This window comes from Syngnathus scovelli, chromosome 13, assembly GCF_024217435.2.
Source record: "Syngnathus scovelli strain Florida chromosome 13, RoL_Ssco_1.2, whole genome shotgun sequence".
NCBI lineage: Eukaryota > Metazoa > Chordata > Actinopteri > Syngnathiformes > Syngnathidae > Syngnathus > Syngnathus scovelli.
The window spans coordinates 11503001-11527424 of record NC_090859.1 but is presented as its reverse complement, the minus strand read 5'-3'; the positions used below and the strand labels follow the sequence as shown (position 1 = coordinate 11527424).

At 45.6% G+C, this 24424-nt stretch overlaps 3 protein-coding genes and 1 long non-coding RNA gene across 9 annotated transcripts; 3 read left to right on the top strand and 1 right to left on the bottom strand.

Annotated features, from left to right (window-relative positions):
- Positions 1–87: 87 nt before the first annotated feature.
- Positions 88–1376, top strand: rpl28 (ribosomal protein L28). Its single transcript, XM_049737965.2, has 5 exons — positions 88–141; positions 663–750; positions 819–942; positions 1032–1150; positions 1234–1376. Exons 2-5 carry the CDS (start codon positions 670–672, stop codon positions 1321–1323), a joined length of 414 nt encoding a protein of 137 aa, XP_049593922.1. The 5' UTR covers positions 88–141; positions 663–669; the 3' UTR covers positions 1324–1376.
- Positions 1377–2991: 1615 nt separating this feature from the next.
- Positions 2992–9788, top strand: st8sia5 (ST8 alpha-N-acetyl-neuraminide alpha-2,8-sialyltransferase 5). 6 transcript variants are annotated; one of them, XM_049737915.2, is made up of 9 exons: positions 2993–3539; positions 5250–5357; positions 5636–5731; positions 7064–7156; positions 7399–7557; positions 7629–7773; positions 7846–7958; positions 8023–8115; positions 8179–9788. In XM_049737915.2, the coding sequence occupies exons 1-9, from the start codon at positions 3394–3396 to the stop codon at positions 8639–8641; spliced, it is 1416 nt and encodes a 471-aa protein (XP_049593872.1). In that variant the 5' UTR covers positions 2993–3393; the 3' UTR covers positions 8642–9788. The 6 variants fall into 6 exon arrangements, with proteins under 6 accessions (XP_049593874.1, XP_049593877.1, XP_049593872.1 ...); XM_049737916.2 differs by having other exon boundaries at positions 2994–3539; positions 7471–7557; XM_049737917.2 differs by lacking the exon at positions 5636–5731 and having other exon boundaries at positions 2992–3539.
- A 644-nt stretch (positions 9789–10432) lies between these two features.
- Positions 10433–24266, top strand: loxhd1a (lipoxygenase homology PLAT domains 1a). Its single transcript, XM_068652865.1, has 41 exons — positions 10433–11125; positions 11203–11317; positions 12450–12530; positions 12602–12786; positions 12850–12948; positions 13021–13169; positions 13226–13349; positions 13437–13687; positions 14043–14178; positions 14250–14410; positions 14483–14569; positions 14633–14768; positions 14845–14999; positions 15071–15228; positions 15872–15951; positions 16118–16314; positions 16394–16586; positions 16666–16826; positions 16909–17242; positions 17310–17461; positions 17542–17675; positions 18017–18171; positions 18232–18336; positions 18463–18591; positions 19370–19537; positions 19654–19835; positions 19908–20024; positions 20087–20249; positions 20328–20482; positions 20549–20758; positions 20815–20929; positions 20992–21200; positions 21269–21454; positions 21529–21656; positions 21745–21862; positions 21933–22110; positions 22656–22841; positions 22902–23072; positions 23131–23269; positions 23331–23486; positions 23548–24266. The coding sequence occupies exons 1-41, from the start codon at positions 10573–10575 to the stop codon at positions 24026–24028; spliced, it is 7092 nt and encodes a 2363-aa protein (XP_068508966.1). The 5' UTR covers positions 10433–10572; the 3' UTR covers positions 24029–24266.
- LOC137840888 (uncharacterized) lies at positions 17523–19089 on the bottom strand. The gene is made up of 4 exons (XR_011088031.1): positions 18989–19089; positions 17995–18157; positions 17806–17854; positions 17523–17634 (listed from the first exon to the last, which is right to left on the bottom strand). It is a non-coding gene; the product is annotated as an uncharacterized lncRNA (long non-coding RNA).
- Positions 24267–24424: the final 158 nt, after the last annotated feature.

The window sequence follows — 24424 nt, the reverse complement described above, 5'->3', positions numbered from 1 at the left end:
TGAATATATGTAATACAAATGCAAATTATCGCCCGACAATTGTTATTTTCAAAAAATTAAACGATCGGCGTGGATGAATCGCTTCCTCGAGTTGGGGTAAAGCGGTTTCCGCTTTCTCGATTCCTTTTCCTCTGCTAAAAGGTAACGTGGTCTCCTCCGTAGCTTGCTGCCGATCACAAAACACTTAATATCCCTGCTTGTACAGCGTTTGTTTGGAACTTTTGTGTAAAATAGGATCACTGGGTTGGTTATCTATCCCTTAACATAACAAAAAATGGAGCCATGTCCTAATAAAGCTTGAAATGTGTCGTGTTGTTTGGCCTAGCCGTACGGGGCTAGCATTAGCAAACGGGCTAGCATTAGCCATCACACCATTTACAAGTAAATTTGTATGTGTACCTTTCAGTTACGAAAACAAATGGTTATAGTTAGGGAGTCCCCGCTACACATTGTCTTTGTTACTCCCAATAATTAATGTCGGGGCGCGCATTGCCTGTCACAGTTGTAATGAATGGAATTTTTTGGAATATGGATTGCAGTTTTGGGAATCTTAGAATTTCTGTCACATGGCAAACAATTTTTAAATTGAATGTCCATAGTAGCCTGATGTCCGATGACACAGACAGTTGAATGCATAACCTTATTCAATGTGGTCTGTCTAGGTTCATCATGTCGGCCAATTTGCAATGGATGGTGATCAGGAACTGCTCCAGCTTCCTTCTCAAGAGGAATGGACAGACCTACAGCACTGTGAGTCATCTAATGTCCTTAAATATTAGAAAAATAACGAGTGCTAATAGTCTGTTGTCCAACGGCAGGAGCCCAACAATCTGAAATCCAGGAACGCTTTCCGATTCAACGGGCTTGTGCACAAGAAGACGGTGGGCGTGCAGCCGGCGCCTGACGGCAAAGGAGTGGTCGTTCTGGTCAAGAAGCGCAAAGGTAAGAATTAAGTGAAATCATTTATGTAATATTGCTTAAACATTTGGACTCTCCTTAACGTTAAGAAATATGTTTTTATGATTTCTTAGGTCAGCACAAGCCAGCCAATTCTTACAACAAGATCACCATCAACAAGAATGCCCGCGCCACTCTCAACAGCTTGAGGAACATCATTAACAAGAACAAGTACAGGAGGGACCTGCGCATGGTTAGTGTTGCCCTTTGTTAAAAAAAAATAATAATAATAAAATTATCCCCAGCCTTATTGTCTTGTGTTGTCATCCCCTCCAGGCCGCCCTGCGTCGTGCCAGTGCCATTCTGAAGAGCCAGAAGCCCGTGGTGGTCAAAAAGAAGCGTGCCAGGGCTGCCAAGACCGCATAAATGGACAGGCGCCATAATTCAAAATAAAAGATACGTAGTTGTTTCACAAAAAACTTTGGTTTCATGTCCTTTTGTTGTGTTTTCAACAAAACATTACTTTCATGTATGCAAAATCAGCATCCCATCAGGATGGATTTTTGCAACAGTGCCGCAGGCAGCTTTCCATCCATCGTGTTGGAAAGTCAAGCCCCCCCCCCCTCCCTTGGCCGTTCAAACGCAAAACACAAATCAATTGCGACCAGCAAATCTCTGTGCTGCGTTCCGGCGTATCGCTGACCATGAGGCCCGTGTTGGTGTCGCTTCCCCTTGTGGCCGTGCACATTTTGCCGCTGCTGCTGCTAGCGGGAGACGCCTTTGAGCTGCAGGACACCATCCACGAACTCATTGAGGAGAACATCCACCTGCACGACCAGCTGGAGAACCTCACGCAAGCCCTCGCAAAGCTCCGGCACATTCTCTGGCATCACTCCAACGGTACTGCCTCCTCTGAATATTTTCTCCCCTAAAAATCATTTCTATTTGCCTTTAAAAGATGAAGCTAAGAACTTTTTTGTTAAATGCGGATCCCACAAGGGTAAGTATGGGGTCCGTTTTTCATTTTCTATTCATGTCATCTCCGTCTCTAATCCTCCCCAGCAGCCAGCACTTATTGCTATGATCCTATAATCCACAGAATTAACTGTGATAAATCTCACACGGTATTTTACGCAATATTTACATCACATGACTTAAAACGATTTGCTCTACCTGTATTTTTGTCTAAATTTTATGACGGGACCTCAATTATTTTGTTTTTAGCTAAATCAATTCAAATTAGAGCTTCTCAAAGCCCACAATTGACAAAGTTCTGCACATCTCCTTTGTAGACCCGACACATCACGAGCACCACAATCATCACAACGAAGACATCCAGCATCTCTGGGAAGAGTGGTCGCAGCGGGGTGTGTGTCCCATCATCATTATTATGATTGGAAAATGTATTTTAATCTTATACTTCTACCATCAGGGGTGAGTGCAGAGACCCACCTGCTTCTGGAACACACCTTCTGCGGACGTGACCTGCACGGTTCGGCCGGCCCTCTCCACAGCAGGCCCAGTCTTGTCCTGATGACCATTATGGTGGCTTTGACCTGCATGGGGTTATTCATGCAATAAAGCATTAACTCTTAGCTAGGATACATAGCATAGTTGTCAACAAAAATATATGTGTATTTTAATGAGTAAAAATAGTGTTAATATTGTGTCCATATTTTACTTCATACAAATATACAGCAATGATAAAATTACCAATCTGTATGCACGTCAAGAAGTTTTAGATGACCTCGTGGAAACCCGTGCAGAGCAGCAGGTGGACGAGGCCGCTGTGGGAAATGAGAAAGAATGTCTCGTTTGTCTTTGTTTACATTCAGCAGTTTAGAAACATTATTTCTTCTTAATCAAGTTCATGCATTGGCGTGAACCCATCCCACCAACCTTTGTATGATGTTTGCCACTTTTCAATTTGGAACTCCTGATAATCCGAGGTTCTCCACACGCCCACAGTCCCTGGAGTCCCAGTTTAGTTCGCCCTTGAAGCCGGATGACCTCGATGAGGGTGCTAAATATAAGGAAGACATGCATGAATGGATGACGGGCGCCCTCTAGTGGCTACCAGTGGTTAAATAAAAGCAAAAAAAGCACATCCTCCGTTCAAGATTGCAGTCACGCGGCAATGCTCAGTTTGGAGATGACGCACAAGGTGTGCGTGTGGACCCTCTTTCCCTTACTAGAATTTAACGTAAAATCTATTTAGCATCATTTTATTGGCCGTAATAAGGTTCCTGTGATTATGATTTAATTGCATTTGGATTTGTCCTCCTTTTGCATCATCTGCGCCACCCTTTTCCCCGCGTCCTGCGGGGATGTCTCGTCATCTGATCCAATCTCAATTTTGCCTGATTTGATCTCTGTGAGGAGGCTGATGGACGATGCGCGGTCCGTTTGGACCAACTGGACACGAGTGTGCCTCCAAGTCCTGAATGCAGCAGCGGCGGACAGAGACACCGACCAGGGTGTCACCGTTATTCCCGGATGCTGCGCCGCAGGATCGGATACACTGACCCGTCGTCGGGTAAAGACATCTTGGGCAATCGCTCCCTTTGTTTCATGTTTATTTGCGCTTTTGGACTGGTGACTCTGTTACAGCAGATTCTCTATGGAAAAAACTACATTAAGAGGTAGGTGTTGTTTCACCTTGGACATATTTGCAGCAATTTAAGCAGTTCATTGCTTGAATGCTTAATGGATGTCTTCTTCAGGGGAAAAGCTTTTTAATGGCCGGAAGAGAACAATAGTGACCATCCATCCTTTTTACCTCTTTCCTCCTCCCCCTCTGTGGCACAAAAACAATTTCCATTGGGTTTCTTTTGATGCAGGTTAAGCATCACATTCATATCATACACACGCTGCCTATGCGGCCGTGTATGGTAATGTCCCCCCTTTGATTTTTTATTTATTTATATAATTTATTGACTTTGCGCCTTTCTTCGACTGGTGGTACATCTTGCAGAGGCAAGATCTCAGCGTAAGTGATGATGATTTTCAGCTAGATAAGTCGATTATTGTGTTCATTTCTCATGTGCACCTCCCAGTAAAAAAAAAAAAAACCTCTGTGAATCCCAATATTCCTAATTCCATTATGAGACGAGCAGATGTTGAGAAGAACCCCAAACAAATGAGCAAACGCCACATCCCAGATAAGTGACAGCTCTTATGTTTACATCAAGCAAACATAATGCGCTGCAGTCTCTTATAAGAGAACACACACGCCCCCCCCCCCTCCCCTCTGCCATTCCCACCCCCCCACACGCTCCCCACAGGCTGCTTTACAAGAATTCATGGTATCCAAAATCCTCCCCAATGGTGAGATTCATGAATTCAAGCATCCTGCACGTTATTATGGCGCTGGGCCCATTGGAAAGCGAGAAAGAAAGAAATAGTGGAAGGTGGGGAGATGGGGCGGGGGCGGGGGGTACTACAACAACCAATGGGCTCAGCGGCGGCCATTTTGCTACAGTCTGTCTGCACACACTCTTGGGGGAAGAGAAATTTTCAAGTGGGATGACTTGACTGTGTGTGTGTGTGTGTGTGTGTGTGCGTGTGATGTCATCTGACCTCTTGTGACCGTAGAGGTCAAAGCAGGTAATGGACTTATGATGACGAGCTGTGTAACATAAAGTAAGAAAATTCAAGTGTAATATATATATATATTTTTTTAGACCCTGTCAATAATGAATCTCTTCGTTGCAAGGAGCGTTTTGTCATCACAAGTAGCGTCTGTGGATAACATCAACGTGTCAGGCTTAGAGTACCATTAAGACTATTTTTCTTTGACTTTGAAGGCCCCATTAGAGTTCCTCAAGGCCAGACACGGGATCTAAGTGCTATGAGCTAAACGCAAGGCGCTTTTTTTTTTTTTCGGACTAGTCCCTTACGGGTGAGTCGGCAGAAACGAACGACCTCGTAAAGTTTTTTCACCCGAGATGCCCGATTGATTTGTGAGGATGTCACGTTGATGGGATCATTGAGTTACACAGCTGCATTAGCGGCTCTGCAGATTTACAATGATGCTGAAATAGCAAAAACAGGCTGAGTGTTCGAACAGCGGAGAACAAGAATGAGTTTCTCATTAATATTTAATTAAACGTGACCAATATGTCTTCAAAATTCATAATATTCAAGACCTTTCCACCCAGAGGAGTGTAAATAGATTTTTGTGTCATTCTTTTACTGTTTTCTCGAACTGCTCAAGCTCAATGTGTAAATTGCGTTTGTGTGTGTTTGCGTACTATGTTGACGCGGCGGGTGAACGTTGTTTTCTCTTCTCTGCACGGCTCGGAACACATCGAGGACGTCAACGCAAATAAACTGACTCATTTTCTTGCTAGTGCGCAACAGTTTAGCCGACTCAAAGGGGACGAGACAGGAAATTGGAGCGGTCCCGTTAATTTCTCGGATGACGGATCTCTGAAGCCTGCCAGAAATGGAAGGAAAAGGTACTTTGTTCCCAGCGTCACTGAATGCACCACACCTCTAGAGAGCACAGTGTGAGCTATATTGAGAGGTCACACACACACACATGCACACACACACTTTTTTTTTAGCCTTGCATGCTTGGAGCCAGCAGCAGAAGTCCTCACAGATAAACAACATAGCAATATTTTTCATTCTTTGTTATGAAGTTTGCAGGAACACAGGGAGGGGGGGGGGGGGTCGCGGAGGGGGAGGGGATTACATCACACGTTTAACTTCTAACCTGTCTGCATGTTGACAGATGTTTCCGTCAGCATTTTCAGCCAGATTCACAGATCGCCGTAATAGTCACACCCTGCCTAGCCGATATTAAGAAGAAAAACAAACGCTCTCACAGGTAGGCCCGTTTGAAGGCATTTCTAGTACATTCACAGAAAGCCCAGAATGCTCTTTTTTTTTTTACTTCATTGAAGGGTAGCGAAGATATTTTTGTCCCCCGTGGTGGTTGCACTTCCAGATTTGCATGTCCACATCGACCCTGACCCCCCCTATCCTGACCGTCTCCAGAACTTGATGGAGCCTCCTGTCATTGTGTCCCATCTAGCACCCATCCTCAGTGCCTTGTGTCGTGTTCTGCACAGCTCTCGTGTGTGTATGTGTGTATATGCCGTGTGTACATTGTGTGTACACGCCTCCCCGCCCGCGCCTTCCCTTCTTCACATCTGCATTGTCTCTTGGATTTAAAACCCTCTTTTTTCTACCCTTTATTATTGTTATGAGGCCCTCGTGTAATATCTGTTTATCATTATGAATCCATTGTTTGGCGGAGAACCCAAAAAGCATGTTTCGAGAAAATATTTGGTGTGTTCTAGGGGTTCTGAAAAAAAAAAAATCCCTGACACCAGTCCAATCACCATTCCATATAATTATTGCTGACACTTGATTTACCAAAAAGTGCATTATACCTTTTATCAACAAATGTCCCTGACTCAACGTCTACACTGCTGCCCTGTGACGTCATCGCACGCAGCATCCATTGCATGGAGCAGGGACCTCTGGCTTCATCCATACTAGTCAACAGTTGAATCACAACGTTGATGAAAACGAATCAGACTGACTTTCCTTGGAACGCATCATCAGGTGGATGTAAACGAACCAGCGTCACTGTTGATTTGTGCGATCTTCTACCCTGCATCTTGTTCTTTTCAATGCATCCCCTTACTTTGTGTAACTCCTTAATGTTCTTTGGTCTATTTTTCTCCCCCATCGCATTTTGCCACGATGCACAGCCACATGCGACATGTTGCCGTGACGTCATCCACCCATCAGCCAATCACGATTCATTCTGAGAATGTAACTTGATCTAATTGTTGCTGCTGCTAAAAATATTACAAAATTATACAGTAATGTTGCATTTTTTTGTTTTGGGTCGGAAAATTGATTAAAATAAAACTTGTTACCTTTTAGCATTTTAGTGGGTACTGTAAAAAAAAAAAAAAAAAAAAAAAACGGTGCAGGGAGTTTACAAAAAAATATAGAGGTGGCTTGTATATCTTAAGAGTCACTACTTATATAAATAAATACACATATAAATCACAAAATAATCCAAAATAATCATGTTATTATGGCACATTAAATTAGAAAAATATCCTTCCTCTTTACCATAAAGCAATATTTGATCTCTCTGCCATTTATTCCAGTGACTGTGTATGACTTATGATCCCTTCAGGTATTTGGGAAACTACGACGGGCACTTTGAGTACAACTCGACAACATGCAAAGAGCTCAGACAGGAGATTATGGACGTCAAAGTCCTGACAATGTGAGTGACTTTAAAGGAGCACCTCAATTATACCTATATTATTTTACAGGGGCCAAAAGTTTCATGTTCATCTCGCAGGAAAATGTCAGTTCAAGGACAATCTATTTTGGGCAGAGTCACGGCTGATATTTTTTGCTGCTCTAATTTTTTTTTCCCGGCACCCTCACGGCCCGTATCTGTTACCGTCATCGTTATAATGTTTGCCTTGTGTTGTTCTTGTTTCAATTTACCGCCCTTTGTAGAAAGAATTTTCGGAAAGTACACGGTCGTGGCTATCCTTCTTCACTCTCCAAGTCTCTCTGCCTGTCTGCCAGGGTGAAAACTTCGGATTTGTTTGAGAGATGGCGTAACCTGCAGGTGTGTAAGTGGGAGCAGAGCAAGGAGGAAACCGGCAACTTCAAGTAAGCGTCGCCGTCGTCATGACAACTTGGACAATCTCCGTTGAACTTGGTCGTTTTGTGTTTTGTTCCAGAATGTCGCTGTCTCGTTGCTGCAACGCTCCTTCCTTCCTGTTCACCACCAAAAGGAACACCCCCGCCGGGAGCAAGCTGAGGTACGAGGTGGACACCAGCGGCATTCTTCCCATCACCACCGAAGTCTTCAAGATGTTCCCAGATGTGAGATGTGTAACCTGCAGCTTGAGTTTTGAAGCAGGACTTTTTTTGATTTTTTTTTTTCTGGCCTTCCAGGATATGCCGTACTCCAAATCCCAGTACAAGAAATGCGCTGTGATTGGAAATGGCGGCATTATTAAGAACAGTAACTGTGGAAAGGATATTGACTCGGCGGACTTTGTGTTCAGGTAGGAAAAGACAAAATGTCATCTAATCTACCCGTTTGGCGAGCAATTTTTTTTTTTGCTCTAGATGCAACATACCGCCCATCAACGAGAAATATTCTGCTGACGTCGGCACAAAAACAGATCTGGTCACGGTGAATCCCAGCATCATCACCGAGAGGTACGCTAAATCCAAAATCCCGTAAATCGTGCCTCTTCCTTAACACATCCTTTATCCTCTTAGATTCCAAAAGCTGGAGAAATGGCGGCGTCCCTTTTACAACGTCCTCCTCAACTACGAGAACTCCTCGGTGGTCCTGCCCGCGTTCTACAACACGCGCAACACGGACGTGTCCTTCCGGGTCAAGTACATGCTGGACGACTTTGACTCGCAACGCGGCGTCTTCTTCTTCCACCCGCAGTACCTGCTCAACGTGCAGCGTTTCTGGGCCGTGCAGGGCGTGCGGGCCAAGCGTCTCAGCAGCGGGCTGATGTTGGTCACCGCCGCCCTGGAGATGTGCGAGGAGGTGCACCTTTACGGTTTCTGGGCCTTCCCCATGAACCCGTCGGGCATCTTCATCACGCACCACTACTACGACAACGTCAAGCCGCGACCGGGCTTCCACGCCATGCCGCACGAGATCTTCAACTTCATCCACATGCACGCCCGCGGTATCGTGCACGTGCACACCGGGACGTGCACGTGAACGCGAGACGATTTGAAGCTTGTTTTTTCACTGTGGTTTTCTTCTTAGTGTTGTTCTTGTGATGTTTTCTAGTGGCTCTGCTGTAAAGGTTGGTTCTTTTCTACTTGTTGCTGTACCTGTTCAAACGCGGCGGGCCTTTCTTCCATGTTGTGTATAAAAAGAAAAAGCCCAAATGTTATCTGGGGTTTAAAAAAAAAAACTATTCCAAACGCAGCATCCAGTTGTCTACTTTTGTAATCAATTTGATTGTTCCCCCCCCACGTTGACGGGGCGAACGTTTGAAATTGGCCTTTTCCAGTGGCCTTTTTGGGAAATGTGCAACAAGAGGCAACAATGGGATTTTATTTAATTTAATTTGACTGACAGTAATCTGCTATTCTGCCGAGAATACTGAAAAAGAAAACGATTAATTAATAGTATTTTTTAATTATTTTTTTCCACAATTTTGAATCCTTTTTGACTCAATTTGTTTTGTTTTCCAAAGAATCCAGAGTTTCCACCGTGATAGTATTTTAAACTCATCTGACAATTTTAAAATGACAAAGAAATTGAATAGGTTCTGTCGAGATTAATGTACTACTTTTTTTCTATCGAGAGATTTAGTGCCATCTGGTGGCATGGTGGGGCATTTCAGATTGAGCTAATCGTTCCACTGGAATTTAAGAAACATGAGTAGCGGGGGATTACTGTATTTCTCTCAAGTTTTATGCCATGCTGCCTTATGACATTCCATCCTCGCCATCCAATATGCAATCGACATCTGTATTCCTTAAGTTTTGTCCCTCAAAGCAATCAAAAGGACACATCGGCCTCGTTTCAAACTCCTCGCTGTGTTATACTCCATACTCGTCGTCGTGCATGATAAAGCTTTTGTGCGTGGCTGCTTCAGTGCTCGCTGAATTAAGTTTACACTCAACTCACAGAAACCTTTTTCGTCCAAGAGATTGTTCAACTAGTGGATGCAGGAATTGTAGTTCTTTCGGTTCGGACTGCTGTAGTGTGTTGACATAATGTTATTATTTTAACGGCTGTTAGAAATGAGAGCAGGAGTGAAGATACTGGGACCACTCTAATAATCAGAAAAGGGGAACGGAACAGTGCTTGGCTCTGTGGAATTAAGTTTGTAAATAAAATGGTTTGCATTTTTGTCTTCTTGTAATGTTCTCTTTTATTATTATTATTATTACTATCGTTATTATTGTTTTTATTATTATTACTATGATTATATTATTTGTTCTCTATTATTATTATTATTGAGGTTCCAGTACAAAATGACTAGACTACTGTATGTAAAATTAAAATATAGTAAATTTAAAATTTAAATACAATTTTACAAAATATGTTGGGCATTTTTTGTAAACTAGAAAAATATAATGTCAATGGCAACCATATATCTATACTATGAGAAAATAGGATGGCGACTTTGGGTATCAAGTGGCAGCAATAAGCCTAATGGAGGGATTTGGATTTGGCTGCCATGGAGCTGCATCCAAATAAAAATGTCTGGTACCAAATGGCCCGCGGACCCAGATAGAAGGATGAAGTCAAACTATATCTTCTTTGTACCGTCATGAAAATCACTTCCTGAATACAAGAGTGCCCGAGGAACGAGATTGTCGATTTACGACCGTTTGGAAAGCTCACCGGCGTAAAACCGGCTTCACGTGCGTAAGGGCAGCTAAAAGCGAGACACCCCTGTCCCGTAAAGCGATCCTGATGCCATGAATAATGGAGGGCGAGGATAAGTTCTCTCGGTGCAAGGCTCCTTTTTCACACGGCTTTCCCCCGACGGTCACGTGCCAAGGCGACTAACAAACGCGAGGTTTGTGGTCGGTTTGTCCAGGTCGCTCCGAAGGCCACAGAAGCAGAACCTCCGCTTCAAATGAGCAGCCTCAGCTCCGGAGAAACCTCGGCGAGAGAGTGAAGCGAAGATGCCTTCCAAACAGAAACATTCGAGATTATTAGAAGAAAGTGAGGAGGTGGATGAAGAAGTGGAGGAAGCGCCCGAGTTGAAGAAGAGAAGCAGCAAAGGCGAGAAGACTCGGAAGGAAAAAAGTTCAGAGCGTTCCGGGTCCTCGGAAAAAGAGAAAAAGAAGAAAAAGACAGAGACTGAGAAGGATGAAGGTGAGCAGAACAACAACGAGACAACTGCCAAAGAAGACAACAGTGTGGAGGAGAAGAAGAAGAAAAAGAAGAAATCCTCCACGGAGAACCCAGATGAAGCAGACGCTGAGAAGAAAACGAAGAGCAAGAAGAAGAAAACGTCTCACAATGAGGGAGACGAACCCGCCGAGGAAGACTCCAAGAAGAAGAAGAAGAAAAAACCCAAGAAGGGATCGGGCGAAAGTGACGAAGACAAAAAGAAAAAAGGCAAGAAGTCCAAAAACAAGCACGTGGACTATGCCGCCATCTACCAGAGCGAGCTCCTCAACTACCACACCGACTCCTCTGACGGCTACGAGGACGTCTACTACAAGAAGAAAGGTGAGCTCCACTAGTCATGAGAAGTCATCAAGTACAAATCTCATCTTTGGAACTAAATTCTCTTCTTCTGGTTCTAGTCTACGAGGTGGTGGCCATTACCGGTGACGTGAAAGGAGCCGGGACGGACGCTAACGTGTTTGTGACGCTTTTTGGGGAGTTTGGTGTTACTCCCAAAGTCCACCTGGCCAGCAAGTGAGCAGATTTTTAAATTTATTTAAATGTATTTATTTAAATGTATTTATTTACATTTTTTCTATTAATTTTTTTAATTTATTTTCAATTTATTTATTTAACTTTCTGGAATCTGTGTGGATCCTCGGAAGTTGAACTAAGAGGTTTTTTTTTCTCTTCTTTTTTTTGTTAGGGTTAGCAACTAGCCAAACTGATTTTATTTATTCATGTAAAGTAACTAATGACTATTTTTTTATTCCCTTTTGGTCTTTTCAGCACAGAAAAGAGGTACTTTGAAGGTTTCAAATTCTATTGTTGGCTTGTATTGTGCACCACTGTATGAGAGAGCACTCCTTGTTTGTTGATTTATTTTTAATTGAAAATCATTTTCACATACTCCCACTGCTGAGCCTTCTGACAAGAGGCTCGGTTACCATAGCAACGGGATGCTCTCTTCGATACAGTATATGGGGTAAGGCGGAACTACGTGACATGGCTGGTCTTCTTCCCAATTCCGGAGTGAATGGAAGAAGACCACGATGTCTTTTTTTTTTTTTTATACCTTTGCAGAAGATCTAATAACCACCAGGCAGTCGCACATTGATTGAGACCGCAGATGATGAGTTTCACCTTACTCCCATTTGTACCAATAATCGTGTCGCGCCTGTATCGTGTGACTAACACGATATGGTCGGCGGCCAGCGTGCAACGCTTTGGACATTCAGTGGAACTCGGCAGTTGCATGAATTCCAAAGTTTGCTTTTCTTTCTGGAATCACTGTGCCGTTCCGACCTCCCTCACAGCAGATGGCGGATGGCGGGCGCTCGTTCATGTGTGTCGGACAGCCTTCCGTACATGACACCGTGCGCTTTAATTATACAAGCGCTTGGCTTAGCATGGCTGCTGGCTTGCATGTTGGAGATGCCAGTTCAGGACAGACACAGTGGAGCCTCTGAAGTTCTGCTGAAGAACTCCACTTTAGTGAGCATCATCTGTGCAGTTTTGGTTTTCCACACTAGCTTGACTTCAGGGGTTCCACTGCACTGTGTGCAGCCTTTAAAAAAAAAAAATCCAATTAAGACACTAAGCTAGCCCCTCAATTATGGTCTTCTCGTTATTATGCTAGCCACAATGCTAACTTCTTCCATTGCAGAAGCCGGACTGCTTTTGAAAAGAATAAGACGGATGTTTTTCGCATCAAAACGCATAACGTGGGTGCCCTCAAGAAGCTCAGGTGAAGTACAAGTTAAGGCTGGCTCAAAAATAGAAAGATCACGCCACTAAACTGTTGACTTCTGTGCGTAGGATCGAGCACGACAACACTGGCATGAATGCCAGCTGGTTTTTGGACAGGGTGGTGGTGACCGACATGAGCCGGCCTCACCTGCGCTTCTACTTTGCCTGCAATAACTGGCTGAGCCGCGAGGAAGGCGACAATCTTTTTGTCAGGGACCTTCTGGGCAGCCTCAACCAGATGGACGTCCCAAAATGTGAGCCAAACATACAGTCCTCATATTGAATGTCGTGAAATTGTGTCCTTTTGATCATTACAGTAAATAAATACATAGTGAGCGTGTTCACCGCCGACATGAAGGGAAGTGGAACTGACGCTGACGTCTTCCTCAACATCTTTGGAGAGCATGGCGACACGGGTGGGTAAAAAGCTTACTTGACTAACTCACATTTACATTCATCCTCTTAACGACTTTTATGACTCGTTGAAGGGGAGCGGCGGCTGGACAGCGACAAGGACAATTTTGAACGTGGCTCGGAGGACAAGTTCACCGTCGAAGCTCCCAACCTGGGCAGGCTGAGGAAGATCACCATCGGCCACAACAACAGAGGTTCATCCGCTGGATGGTTCCTCGATAAGGCACGTGCTATTTCGTTCTAAGTTCCTTAGCTCAATGCTAACAGTTCTCCATTCAGGTTGCAATCGATGACATCGGGAATAAAGGAGTGTACGAGTTCCCCGTCAATCGCTGGTTTGCTATGGATGAAGACGATGGCAAAATCCAGAGAGACATCCTGGTCGGCTCACTGCAGCCAATGGGTGAGCCGACCGCTCGGTCTCAACCTGAGCGTTTCCGTCATCAAGAATCATTGTGTCTGAGTCGATGTAACGATTCGATTCCGGTAGGAATCGTGTACAACGTTCAAGTGATGACGGGGAACGTGCGAGGCGCGGGGACCAACTCTAAAATCCACATGGTTATGCACGGCTGCAAGGGCTTAAAGAACAGCGGCAAAATCTTCCTAGAGGGCGGCGCCTTTGAGCGCGGCCTCATCGACATTTTCAACGTGGAGATCTGCGAGCTGATCAGCCCTCTCAGCAGGGTCACCATCGGGCACGACAACGGGGCCGTGGGCGCCGGATGGTTCTGCGAGAAGGTACCAGGTGTCTCGCACACTCATTGCTGAATTGCTCTCATACATTTCTTTTCCAAGACTACCAATATATTCTTGTACTTTGATTTATAATTGCATTTACTATTTTTTCTGTTATTATTTGCAAACAATTCTTAACCAAAATAAACTAATAAATAGTATTTCTAACATTGCTTATTTTACGAATATTTGTCTGTTTCCAGAAATCAAACCAACCCATTGTTTACTCAAATAAAATCAGTATTATTTGTCGGATTTAATGAAATGAATTGATTTTAAAAATAATAAAAATGGAGTGGGCCATCTGCGTAAACCCAACATTGCTTACCTGTGTACTTGGATGCCATTTTTCATCGAGGTGGTCATCTACTGTCCATTCACGGGGGTGGAGCAGACCTTTCCATGCGGGATGTGGCTGGACGAGGACGAGGGCGACGGTCTCATCGAGAGGGAGCTCTACGAAATGGTTTCTCTTCGTCAGAGGAAACAGAAGAGTGAGTTTCATCGGGGTATAGACCGGTGATGAAATTCTAAAAGTTTATTTACTTACTGGTTTGTGCTACAGAGTACCCGTGGTCCTTGTGGATCTGGACTTCGGACTTAAAGGGCGCGGGTACCGACGCCCAGGTATTTCTGCAGATCTACGGAGAGAACGGCAAATCGGATGAACTCAAACTGGAAAGCAACTCGGATAGTTTTGAACAAGGCCGTCTTGATAAATTCATGGTAATCTCCGGATTATCTATAATCATTGACTGCTGAAATTACTTTGAGTTTTTTTTTTTTTAATCCTTTTAGATTGAATTGCCAAACATTGGACGACTCCTAAAACTGCGCATCTGGCACGAGAAGAGGAATCCGTTTTCTGGCTGGCATTTAGGGAGGGTGAGGGATTTATAGTTCTTGGCCAAATTTGGCCTGTCAAAAAATTTCTGTGACTCTTTGCAGATTAGTTTACTGAAGACCCTGACGATGGAGAAATACAAGTTTGAATGCGGCCGTTGGCTGGACATCAACGAAGACGATAACGAGATCGTACGAGAGCTGCCGGCGACGGGGACTCTTTGCGGGGAGCCGCTACCTTGTAGGAAAACGGGTTTTACGACGACCCGCGTTTTGGATTTATTTGAAAATCAACAAGTTTTGATTTTATGGTTTAGTGATGAAGTATCGGATCACCATCTGCACGGGCAACATCAGCGGCAGCGGCACCGATGCCAGCGTCTTCCTCAATGTCATCGGCGACCTGGGCGACACCGGGGAGAGACTCATGTACATGAGCAAAAATAACGTCAACAAATTCGAAAAGGGCAACGTGAGTAAGCGGTACGGCTAACACGAGCGGCGTTCGGGTCATGTCGGTGCATTTTTTGTAATTCCTTTCAGCATGACGAGTTTCTCATCGAAGCCGTGTCCCTGGGCCGCGTCCACCGGGTGCGAGTCGGACACGACGGGCGCGGCGGAGGCTGCGGTTGGTTCCTCGATAAGGTCTTGGTGAGGGAGGAAGGCCAGCCGGAGTCATCGGCCATCGAGTTCCCGTGTTACAGGAAAGGCGGCCATTTTGTGACTCAATGCATCGTTTCTGACACTTGCCTGTGTTTGGTCATGTGATGCTAAGCCGAGCTGTGATTGGTTGTTACCTGAGCTCAGAGCACGTGATGATATTGTCAGTCAAAATTAAGTGGCAAACTATTATTTATAAACATAATCCTACATAAAAAAAAAATCAAGTTATCAAATTAATTCTAGATGAAATATTAACTTTATGAAGAGAACAATCATGGCTCAATGCAAACGACAAAATCCCCAAAGGTATTAGTTCCATGTCATTGCTACTAATTCCATTGTTCTCCTAACACACCTAAGCCCCATGACCAGCTTTCTGCGTTTCCAAACAAAAGATCCAAAAGACCCGATAAGTGCGGTAAATTGGGCCTGTGCGAGTCAAGCAGCTCTCCAGTTGCATCCTATTAAGTTGTTAGGCAGTTGATGGATGGGTCTCGCCTTACAAATAGGCTCTAAACGCAGCTGTCTCTTTCGGTAATCGGAGCCCAGCAGCCCGACAGTAGCGCCGGGTTGCATCTGGAAAGTGTCCTGTCTGGTTACTGTTATTGGGATTGATCATTTAATAGATTGATTGATTTCCCCCCCTCGGGCCAATTATGGTTGAACGAACGTGTCTCCAATCAGGTGGTTAGACCGCAATGAGGATGACGGGCAGATCGTCCGCGAGTTGGTTCCAGCCGGAGAAGGCCTGCGGTTGTTCAGTGAGTACAGTAATCCCACATCATGACTAACAGACATTTGCAGAATGGGGGCGGAGCCAAGGTTCATCTGGGTTGTTAGCATTTGTCTGTTGGCTAATTATTTTTTATGGTATCGTTGTGTGATGAGATTCACGGCAGGGCTTGTACTCCCCCCCCCCCCCTGTAGATGTGAGCTACCACATTGCCATCAAGACAGGTAGCGTGAACGGTGCCAGCTCCGACTCTCGGGTGTTTGTCAAGCTGTACGGCGAACGGGGCGACACCGCCAAGATAACCCTGGCAGTCTCGGACAACGACCTGCGGAATTATTTTGAAACCGGTCGCACCGACATCTTCACCATAGAAACTTTCGACATCGGGAAGGTACGCTCAGAAACATCCACCTGTTTTCCGATTGTTATCTGAGGTCATGAAAAATGTCAACATAGTCTAACCTTGGCAGATCAACAGACTCCTCATCGGCCACACCAATGAAGGCTTGCGAGCCGGCTGGTTTCTGGACAGTGTTCAGATCTCGGTGCCGGTCCACGGCAAGGAGTACATGTTCCCCAGCCACCGCTGGCTCTGCAAAGACGAGGCTGATGGAAAAGTGGAGGTGGAGATCTATCCCAGCGAGATCCTGGAGATGGAGAAATGTAAATAATCAATGATGTGGAAGAGCGGCGACTTTGCGATGGATCTCTCTGGCTCACAATCACTTGTGTTCGGCGATAGTGATCAACTACGAAGTGAGCGTGGTCACGGGGGATGTACGCACAGCCGGGACCAACGCTAACGTCTTCTGTCAGATTTACGGTGCTGATGGAAAAACAGAAGTTCTTCCCCTGAAGAGCCGCTCCAACAACTTTGAACGCGGTACCACTGAGATCTTCAAGGTGGGTATTGAGTTCTTGTGTTCAATGTGAAAAGTTTATTGATGGTAGCTAGCTACATGAGGACTTCTGCCACCGCTGCTAGATAGAAGCTCAGGATGTGGGCAAGATCTACAAGCTGAGGATCTACCACGACGGCAAGGGCATTGGCGACGGCTGGTTCCTGGAGTCGGTGGACATCAAGCGCCTGACCACGGCCATGGTGCGGGTGGAGGTGAAGCGGGAGGGCACCAAGAAGGATAAGAAGAAAGACAAGAAGAAGAAGAAGAAAGACGAAGAGGAGGAGGTGGAGATGGTGGAGGAGCTGCAGGAGGTGGTGGAGATGTTCAGCTTCCCTTGCAACCGCTGGCTGGCTAGGGACGAGGAGGACGGCGAGATTGTGGTCGAGCTCCTGACCGATGACAATGAAGATCTCGAGGGTAAAGGTAGCGACGGGTACTCGAGGTTACTAAGAACATCACACGATTGTCTTTTTCCACCCGGCAGTGAACTCTTACGACGTGCACGTGTTCACGGGGCATCCGTGGGGGGCGGGGACCGACGCCAAGGTTTACATCAACGTCTATGGCGAAATCGGCGACACAGGCGAGCGGCGCCTCAGGAAGTCCAACAACCTCAATAAATTTGAGAGGGACCAAGTAAGCTAACCTCTACAGGGACCTCAGGGGTAAAAAAATATGCACCTTTTAATTGTGTACGTGTGTGTGCGTGACACAAGGAGGACGTGTTAAGCATCACGGCCGTGGACCTGGGCACGCTGAAGAAGCTAAGGATCCGTCATGACAACAGCCAGGCCGGGGCGGGCTGGTTCCTGGACAGGGTGGAGATTGTGGACAACAAGGATGACACCACGTAAGTCAATCACAAGAAATACTAGAATATTTTGAGCATGCTGTAAATAATTTCAAAAAAATTATCTAAAACGACAACAAACATGACATTAATGCAACACCACCACCATGTGGTGAGAAATGGTACATACCCATTCAAAGCTGACCTTTCCTATTGGTGTCAAGTCTTTGAAAGGAAGTCTGGAAGTCAGACACATTTATTAGAACGGTATAAAGTAAAAATTGATGATGCAAATAATTTGTGTGCTCTTTATAACCCTTCATCTTTTTATTAAATTAAATTAATTATTAAAGCCATAATCATTAGAAAATAACCTGACCACGCATGCCACTGTGTTCCAGGTACTTCTTCCCGTGCAAGCGATGGCTGGCGGTAGACGAAGACGACGGGCAGCTGGCCAGGGAGCTGGTCCCCGTGGACGAGGCCTTCATGAAGAAAGGCGACGACGAGGACGATGATGGCGACTCTGAGGCTACGCTGGGCTTGGAGCAGAAAGGTGAGGACATTAATTAGAAATGAAGATGAATATGATACTGAAGGTCGCTTAACATTACAGCCATGTCCACCACGTACACGGTGAGGATAAAAACCGGGGAGAAGAAGTACGCCGGGACGGACGCCAATGTTTTTATGACCCTGTATGGTACCAAGGATGACACAGGTGAGATGCTTCATCAGATACACCTTTCCAGGCTATATTGAGTCAAATCAGATATTTTATATTACGGCTCACCACCTAAAATATACACACTCTTGCCTCTAAACTTTGCTATTGTCTGAATGCCAGGGATCATAAATTTGAAGGCCTCCAAGACGCACAAGAACAAGTTTGAGCGGGGCATGATCGACGAGTTCACCGTGGAAGCTGTGGACATCGGGCCGCTCAAGAAGTTACGAATTGGACATGACAACCACGGTACAGCCACACAAACTTGGATGTTTTAATTCACATTTGTAGGTATGGGGCAGAGATGGGAATTATCCATTTCCATTCCTTTACCAATACAGCTTTTCTTTCTTTCTACGACATAATTGATGTAATTTACATTACATAGTAACCCCCCCCCCGCCATTTTAGGTGTTACATTCCAGACTACCCACCAATAAGTGAAATTCACAATATTGAAATACCTTCTTTAAATACTCCCTCGGAATGTTTTAAAAGCATTTACAACAGTTCTTAATTGTTTTAGGGTCTTGAAACACGCTTTTCAAAAATACAAACACGTAATATATTGAGAGATAGCCGTTTGTTCTCGACTAAACAAACTCCTCATCTCATAATACATCATTTATCATGCCCGAACATGTACCTTAAAAGATGAACTTCGCTCGGTAAGAAGCACAAAGCAGAATTACAGAGGATGCTTCACTAATTGTCACTGAAATTTAAATGGCGCCGAAATACTTCCTGTCGTCATTCTTCTTCTTTTAATTATATACTGTCTCAAATAATTGTGTCGCCACCTAGCGGCTGACAGTGGGCTACACTCAATAACAATGCGTCAGCTGTTTATAACAAAATGATAATAATAAAATGAAAAGCCTGCAAAATGGGAGGACGTCAACCTAGGAAAAGTAATCCAGTGGGATTTACTGAATTTGATATAATAATAAAAATAAGAGATGTTTTTATGATGTTTTGGACTCACCTGTTTTCTGGGTTTTGCTCACATGACTGTGAATGTGAGCAGGGGGTGGTACAGCAGGCTGGTTCCTGGACTGGGTGGAGATTGATGCTCCTTCACTGGGGCAGAAACTTCGATTCCAGTGCGGCCGCTGGTTGGACAAAGGCGAGGACGACGGCGCCATCTCCAGAGATCTTTTTCCGAATCCTCTCCAAACAGAACTTTACACACCATGTAAGATTACCACTAATAAATGTTCTTCCATTGGCGGCGCTAGAGAGGGGGCTGCTGGGCCACGATCCCCCCCGAGGAAAAAAAATCAAATATTTGATTCTTTTTTTTCTTTCTAGTTGTCCCTTACGAGATCAAAATTTTCACGGGTGATGTTTTTGGAGCTGGCACGGACGCAGACGTGTTTGTTGTCCTGTATGGAAGAGACGCCTTGTGCACGCAGCAGAAGCGACTGTGCGTCAACAAGAGGGAGAGGATCATGTACTTTGAGAGGGGAGCCGAGGACATGTTCATTGTTGAGGTACGCTGATACCGAAATCATCATCATATCATGGAAAAAAGTTTACGTTATATTTACATTTGCTCACTGAAGCTGGAGGACGTTGGGGAGGTCATTGAGAAGATCCGCATCGGTCACGATAATCGCGGCGTCAACCCGGGCTGGTACCTGGACCGAGTGGAGATCCGACGTCTGCTAAAGAAGGGGAAGGTGCGGTCCAGATCCTGTAACGGTATTAACGCATCTTACTGAGGGACCAACTTGTGTCGCAGGGCTCGGAGACGGTCATCTTCCCGTGTGAGCGCTGGCTCGCCAAGTCGGAGGACGATGGGGAGACTGTGAGGGAACTGGTGCCCTCTGATATTATCACCGAGAAGCTAGCGCGAGACGGGAGCTTGAAGATCACTGAGGTGGAGGTGGAGGACGCCCTGGAGAGTACGATAAACACACCACAAGATCGTTAGCATATTTTCTATCTTCTGATTGACCTGTGTGGTCTTCATTTGATCTCAGCACATACGTACAAGGTGTCTGTGATGACCGGTGACATGTACGGGGCGGGCACTGACGCCAACGTGTTCCTCACCATCTACGGCGACCTGGGTGATACCGGCGAGAGGAAGCTCAGCAAGTCGGAGAATAATAGCAACAAATTTGAGCGAGGATCTGTAAGGAAACAACGACAATGAAGAAGACAATTAGAGTTGTCACAGTGAACGTTCTCGTTTTCACAGGTTGATAAGTTCACCATCGAGGCTGTGGATCTGGGCCAGGTGTTCAAGATCATGATCCGCCATGATAACAGCATGATGAGCCCCGACTGGTACTTGGACCAGGTGGAGGTTCTCGATGTGGATACAGAGGAGGTCTTCCTTTTCTTGTGTGAACGATGGCTGTCCAGGAAGAGGGAGGACCGCCGCATCCAGAGAGTTTTCTACATTAAGGTAATTTCCGAGAGAGGTTGGGGAGAAGTCATCTTCTCAACGTACGGTTCTTTCAGGGCTACGAGGGGGTCCGAGAGAACCTGAGTGTCAAGAAGTCAACCTTGACGAGCGTCGACAACAACATGAACAAAAAGAGCAAAAAGAAGGAAGAGGAGGTCGAGGAACTCCCTGGTGAGGAACGTCAGTATTCCCATGAAAGACCTCCAGATGTTAAGCAGAACTTTCCCATGCAGTCATACCGTACCACATCACACTGTGCACCGGGCTGGAGCGAGACGCCGGAACCACCAGCAGGGCCTACGTGATTATTATCGGAGCCAATCACAGCCGGACGGATAGATTGTGGTTGGATCCACCGAATGGGAGGAAGGGCCTCCAGGCTGGATCTATGGAGAGCTTCGAGTGCTACGGCTCAGATGTGTGGGAGATCAAGAAGGTCGAGGTGAGGGTCAAACCATCGTTTAATCCCGAATCCTGAAACCGAGCCCATGACCTGAAATCTTCTCGCAGCTCGGCCATGACGGTGCCACTCCCGAGAGCTGCTGGTTGGTAGATGAGCTCTCCGTTGCCGTGCCAACCAAAGGGGTCAAATATATCTTTGCTTGCGCATGCTGGCTGGCCAAAGATCGTGGCGACGGCCTCACCGCCAGAGTTTTCAACATTCTGGACGCAGAAGCCGTTTCCATCTCCCAGAAAGTACGCAACAACTTCTGACATTCACAAATTAATTTTGTATCAAAAGATCTGAAAGAGTTGAGGTCCTCTCACAGGTCATTTATGAGGTCACTGTGGTCACGGGGGATGTCCAAAACGCAGGAACAGACACCAAGATCTTCATGACTGTGTTTGGTGCCAACGGCACCACTGAGGAAATGTTGCTGAGGAAGAACGAGGACAGGTGAGACCCCAGAATGAGACGTCCAGTTAGAAGGTATCGTGGGAGTCATTTTTCCACCTGCAAATTGAGTTCCTCGACTGATTTTTAGATTTGAACGTGGTCAGGAGGACACCTTTAACATGGAGATAGATGACATCGCTCCTCTCAGAAAGATGAGGCTACGTATTGACGGCTCAGGCAGCAGACCGGATTGGTTCCTTGATACGGTTGGTCCACCATGAAACCCTTCGCCAGGTTCTCCATCTGAGCTTCTTATCAAACGACGGACTTCTCCAGGTGACCATGAACAACCTGACCACGGGGGAGGTGTCCGTGTTCACCTATGAGGAGTGGCTGTCCAGGACATGGGGACCCCAAAGGACCATGATTTGCGAGATGGCTGCAGTGGTGGATGAGGAGACCATGGTGGAGCTCACCACTTACGTGGTTCAGGTCAAGACTGGAGATGTCACAGGTGTGTCTTCATAGTTAATGTCATGGCAAGGGTGACTAATAGCCATTTCAGATGATGCCTCCAGATTAGATCTTTTCTTCTCTCTATTTATGAAGCAGAGTCTTTGTTCTTGGTGACTTCTCATCACTGCTGCTAATCAATACAACAGCACTGTGAGAAGTTTGACCTCAAGTGCAACATCGTGACCTCGGCTAGCCGCTGCAAACCGAGACACAGTTCCGCCTCGCTAATGAGCAAAGCTGGTGAAGCATCTCGTAGGCGCTACACAGCATCCGCTAATGGCCTCCTCCGGGATCTTCATCACGATGTGAGAGGTCGAGCCACATCTGTTAAGATCACTTAAAGCAAGACGGGAAACGATTCAGACAGAACGCTGGCATTTGACTCTCCAGGCTTCTACTTAAAAGTCTCAATGAATAATTCATGAGGAGAATTTAATGCTGTGAGGCAGACTCTTTCTCGCCTCACCTCATTTTTTTTTCAGGCTCATAATCAATTAATTGGTCCATAGGTGACAGTTTGGCTCAGTGTCTCGTCTCCTTCAGGGGCCGGTACGGACGCCAACGTTTGGATCATCATTTTCGGCGAGAACGGCGACACGGGGACCTTGGCGTTGAAAGAGTGCAACAAGTCCAACAAGTTTGAACGAAAGCAGATGGATACTTTCCGATTTGTAGACATCTTGAGCCTGGGTGACCTTTCCAAAGTCCGAGTGTGGCACGATAACTCAGGTTAGAAAAAGACGCCGACTCCCTTGAGGTGGACTTCTCATCTTTTTCCTTCTCATGCAGGCCTCGCTCCAGGATGGCAATTGGACTACATCGACGTGAAGGACGAGCTCATGGACAAGACCTTCCGCTTTCCCTGCGACCGCTGGCTCGCCAAAAACGACGGCGACGGGCAGATCATGAGGGAGCTGCCGTGCGCTAACAATGAATACTTGGACCTTGACGAGAAAACCAGTAAGATTTTTTTTTCCCATGACGTCATTCAATGTTACTTACGTAAGCTCTCCCAAAGAGTACGAAATTTGCGTCACCACTGGAGACACGGCAGAGGCGGAAACCAAGGAGAACGTTTGGATCGTGTTGGAGGGGAGGAAGGGCCGATCAAAGGAGTTCTTAATGGAGAACTCGTCGAAGAAGAGGAGGTTTTTACGGTAACATAAATAAAGTTATTTGGGTTGTTAGATGGACTGTACCACTCCACTTTTTTTTTAGGGGAAACGTTGACAGATTCGAGTTTACATCCAAGAACTTGGGCGACATTGTCAGCATCTGCGTTGGCCACATATCCAAGGATGGGAAGAAAGTCAAGGTGGAGCTTCATTGGCATGCGGAGGAGGTGGTGGTCACGGAAAGAGAGCTTGGCAACAAGTAAGGTCCACGTTTGGAAAGGCTCATTTTGTGGGACGAATATTAGAATATTTCTCTTCAGGTACATCTTCCATTGTGACGCCCTCATCCCGTTGTCGGCCAAGAGGGACGACTTCCTGACCTTCGAGTGCACCAAGGCCATCGAGAGCTTCGCCAGCAAAGCCCGAAGCCTGGTACCCGTCAAGTACGAGATCATCGTCATCACGGGCGACGAGAAGGGAGCAGGCACCGACGCCAACGTCTCCATCACCGTCTTTGGCTCCAACGGTGATTCGGGTCGGCGGCAGCTGCGGCAGAAGTTCCGGAACCTCTTTGAGCGGGAGCAGACGGATCGCTTCCTGCTGGAGATGCTGGATATGGGAGAGTTGCAGAAGGTGAGAGTGGAGCATGATAACTCGGGTTTGCATCCTGGTTGGCTGCTGGATCGCGTGGAAGTCACCAACACCGCCAATGGCGTCACCACCATTTTCCTGTGCGGGAAGTGGTTGGACACTAAGAGGGCTGACGGGCAGATCGTCAGAGTCCTCTACCCAAAATACTGAACAGCTAAATTCACAAGGGGGGGGCGGAGTATGGCGTAATTGTTTCATTTAGCCAACTGAGTATTTATCAATGGAGGTCAGATTGTTTTTTTTCTGTAAATTTTTTCACAGACATTTGTTTACATTGGGAAATGTGACAAAAATTTACATTTTTACTTTTTTTGTTTGTTTTGGTCAGAAAAAAAAAAAAAAAACTATGTGCCAATTTTTTGAAGCCCAAAGAGTTTTACTTGCTTTGCTGGATTGTTGAGTTTTGTATAAGTTATTAAAAAAAAAATTAGAATTTTAAGGCTTTTTTTTTCCACGTGAGTCATTAAAAAACAAATCAAATGATTAATAAAAAAAGTTGCAAGAATAAACAATTTTTAACATTAATTTTAGGATAGATTTTAGATT

Excerpts from the sequence above, each read along its gene's own strand:
- st8sia5 (XM_049737915.2), top strand. The coding sequence starts at position 3,394 with ATGCTGCGCCGCAGGATCGGATACACTGACCCGTCGTCGGGTAAAGAC. Across the intron at positions 3,540-5,249 it reads GGAAAAAACTACATTAAGAG|TGCGCAACAGTTTAGCCGAC; the intron begins GTAGGTGTTGTT and ends TTTTCTTGCTAG. Across the intron at positions 7,157-7,398 it reads GACGTCAAAGTCCTGACAAT|AAAGAATTTTCGGAAAGTAC; the intron begins GTGAGTGACTTT and ends CGCCCTTTGTAG.
- loxhd1a (XM_068652865.1), top strand. The coding sequence starts at position 10,573 with ATGCCTTCCAAACAGAAACATTCGAGATTATTAGAAGAAAGTGAGGAG. Across the intron at positions 14,769-14,844 it reads TTGCGGGGAGCCGCTACCTT|TGATGAAGTATCGGATCACC; the intron begins GTAGGAAAACGG and ends TTTATGGTTTAG. Across the intron at positions 17,243-17,309 it reads TGACAATGAAGATCTCGAGG|TGAACTCTTACGACGTGCAC; the intron begins GTAAAGGTAGCG and ends TCCACCCGGCAG.
- rpl28 (XM_049737965.2), top strand. The coding sequence starts at position 670 with ATGTCGGCCAATTTGCAATGGATGGTGATCAGGAACTGCTCCAGCTTC. Across the intron at positions 943-1,031 it reads TCTGGTCAAGAAGCGCAAAG|GTCAGCACAAGCCAGCCAAT; the intron begins GTAAGAATTAAG and ends ATGATTTCTTAG. Across the intron at positions 1,151-1,233 it reads ACAGGAGGGACCTGCGCATG|GCCGCCCTGCGTCGTGCCAG; the intron begins GTTAGTGTTGCC and ends CATCCCCTCCAG.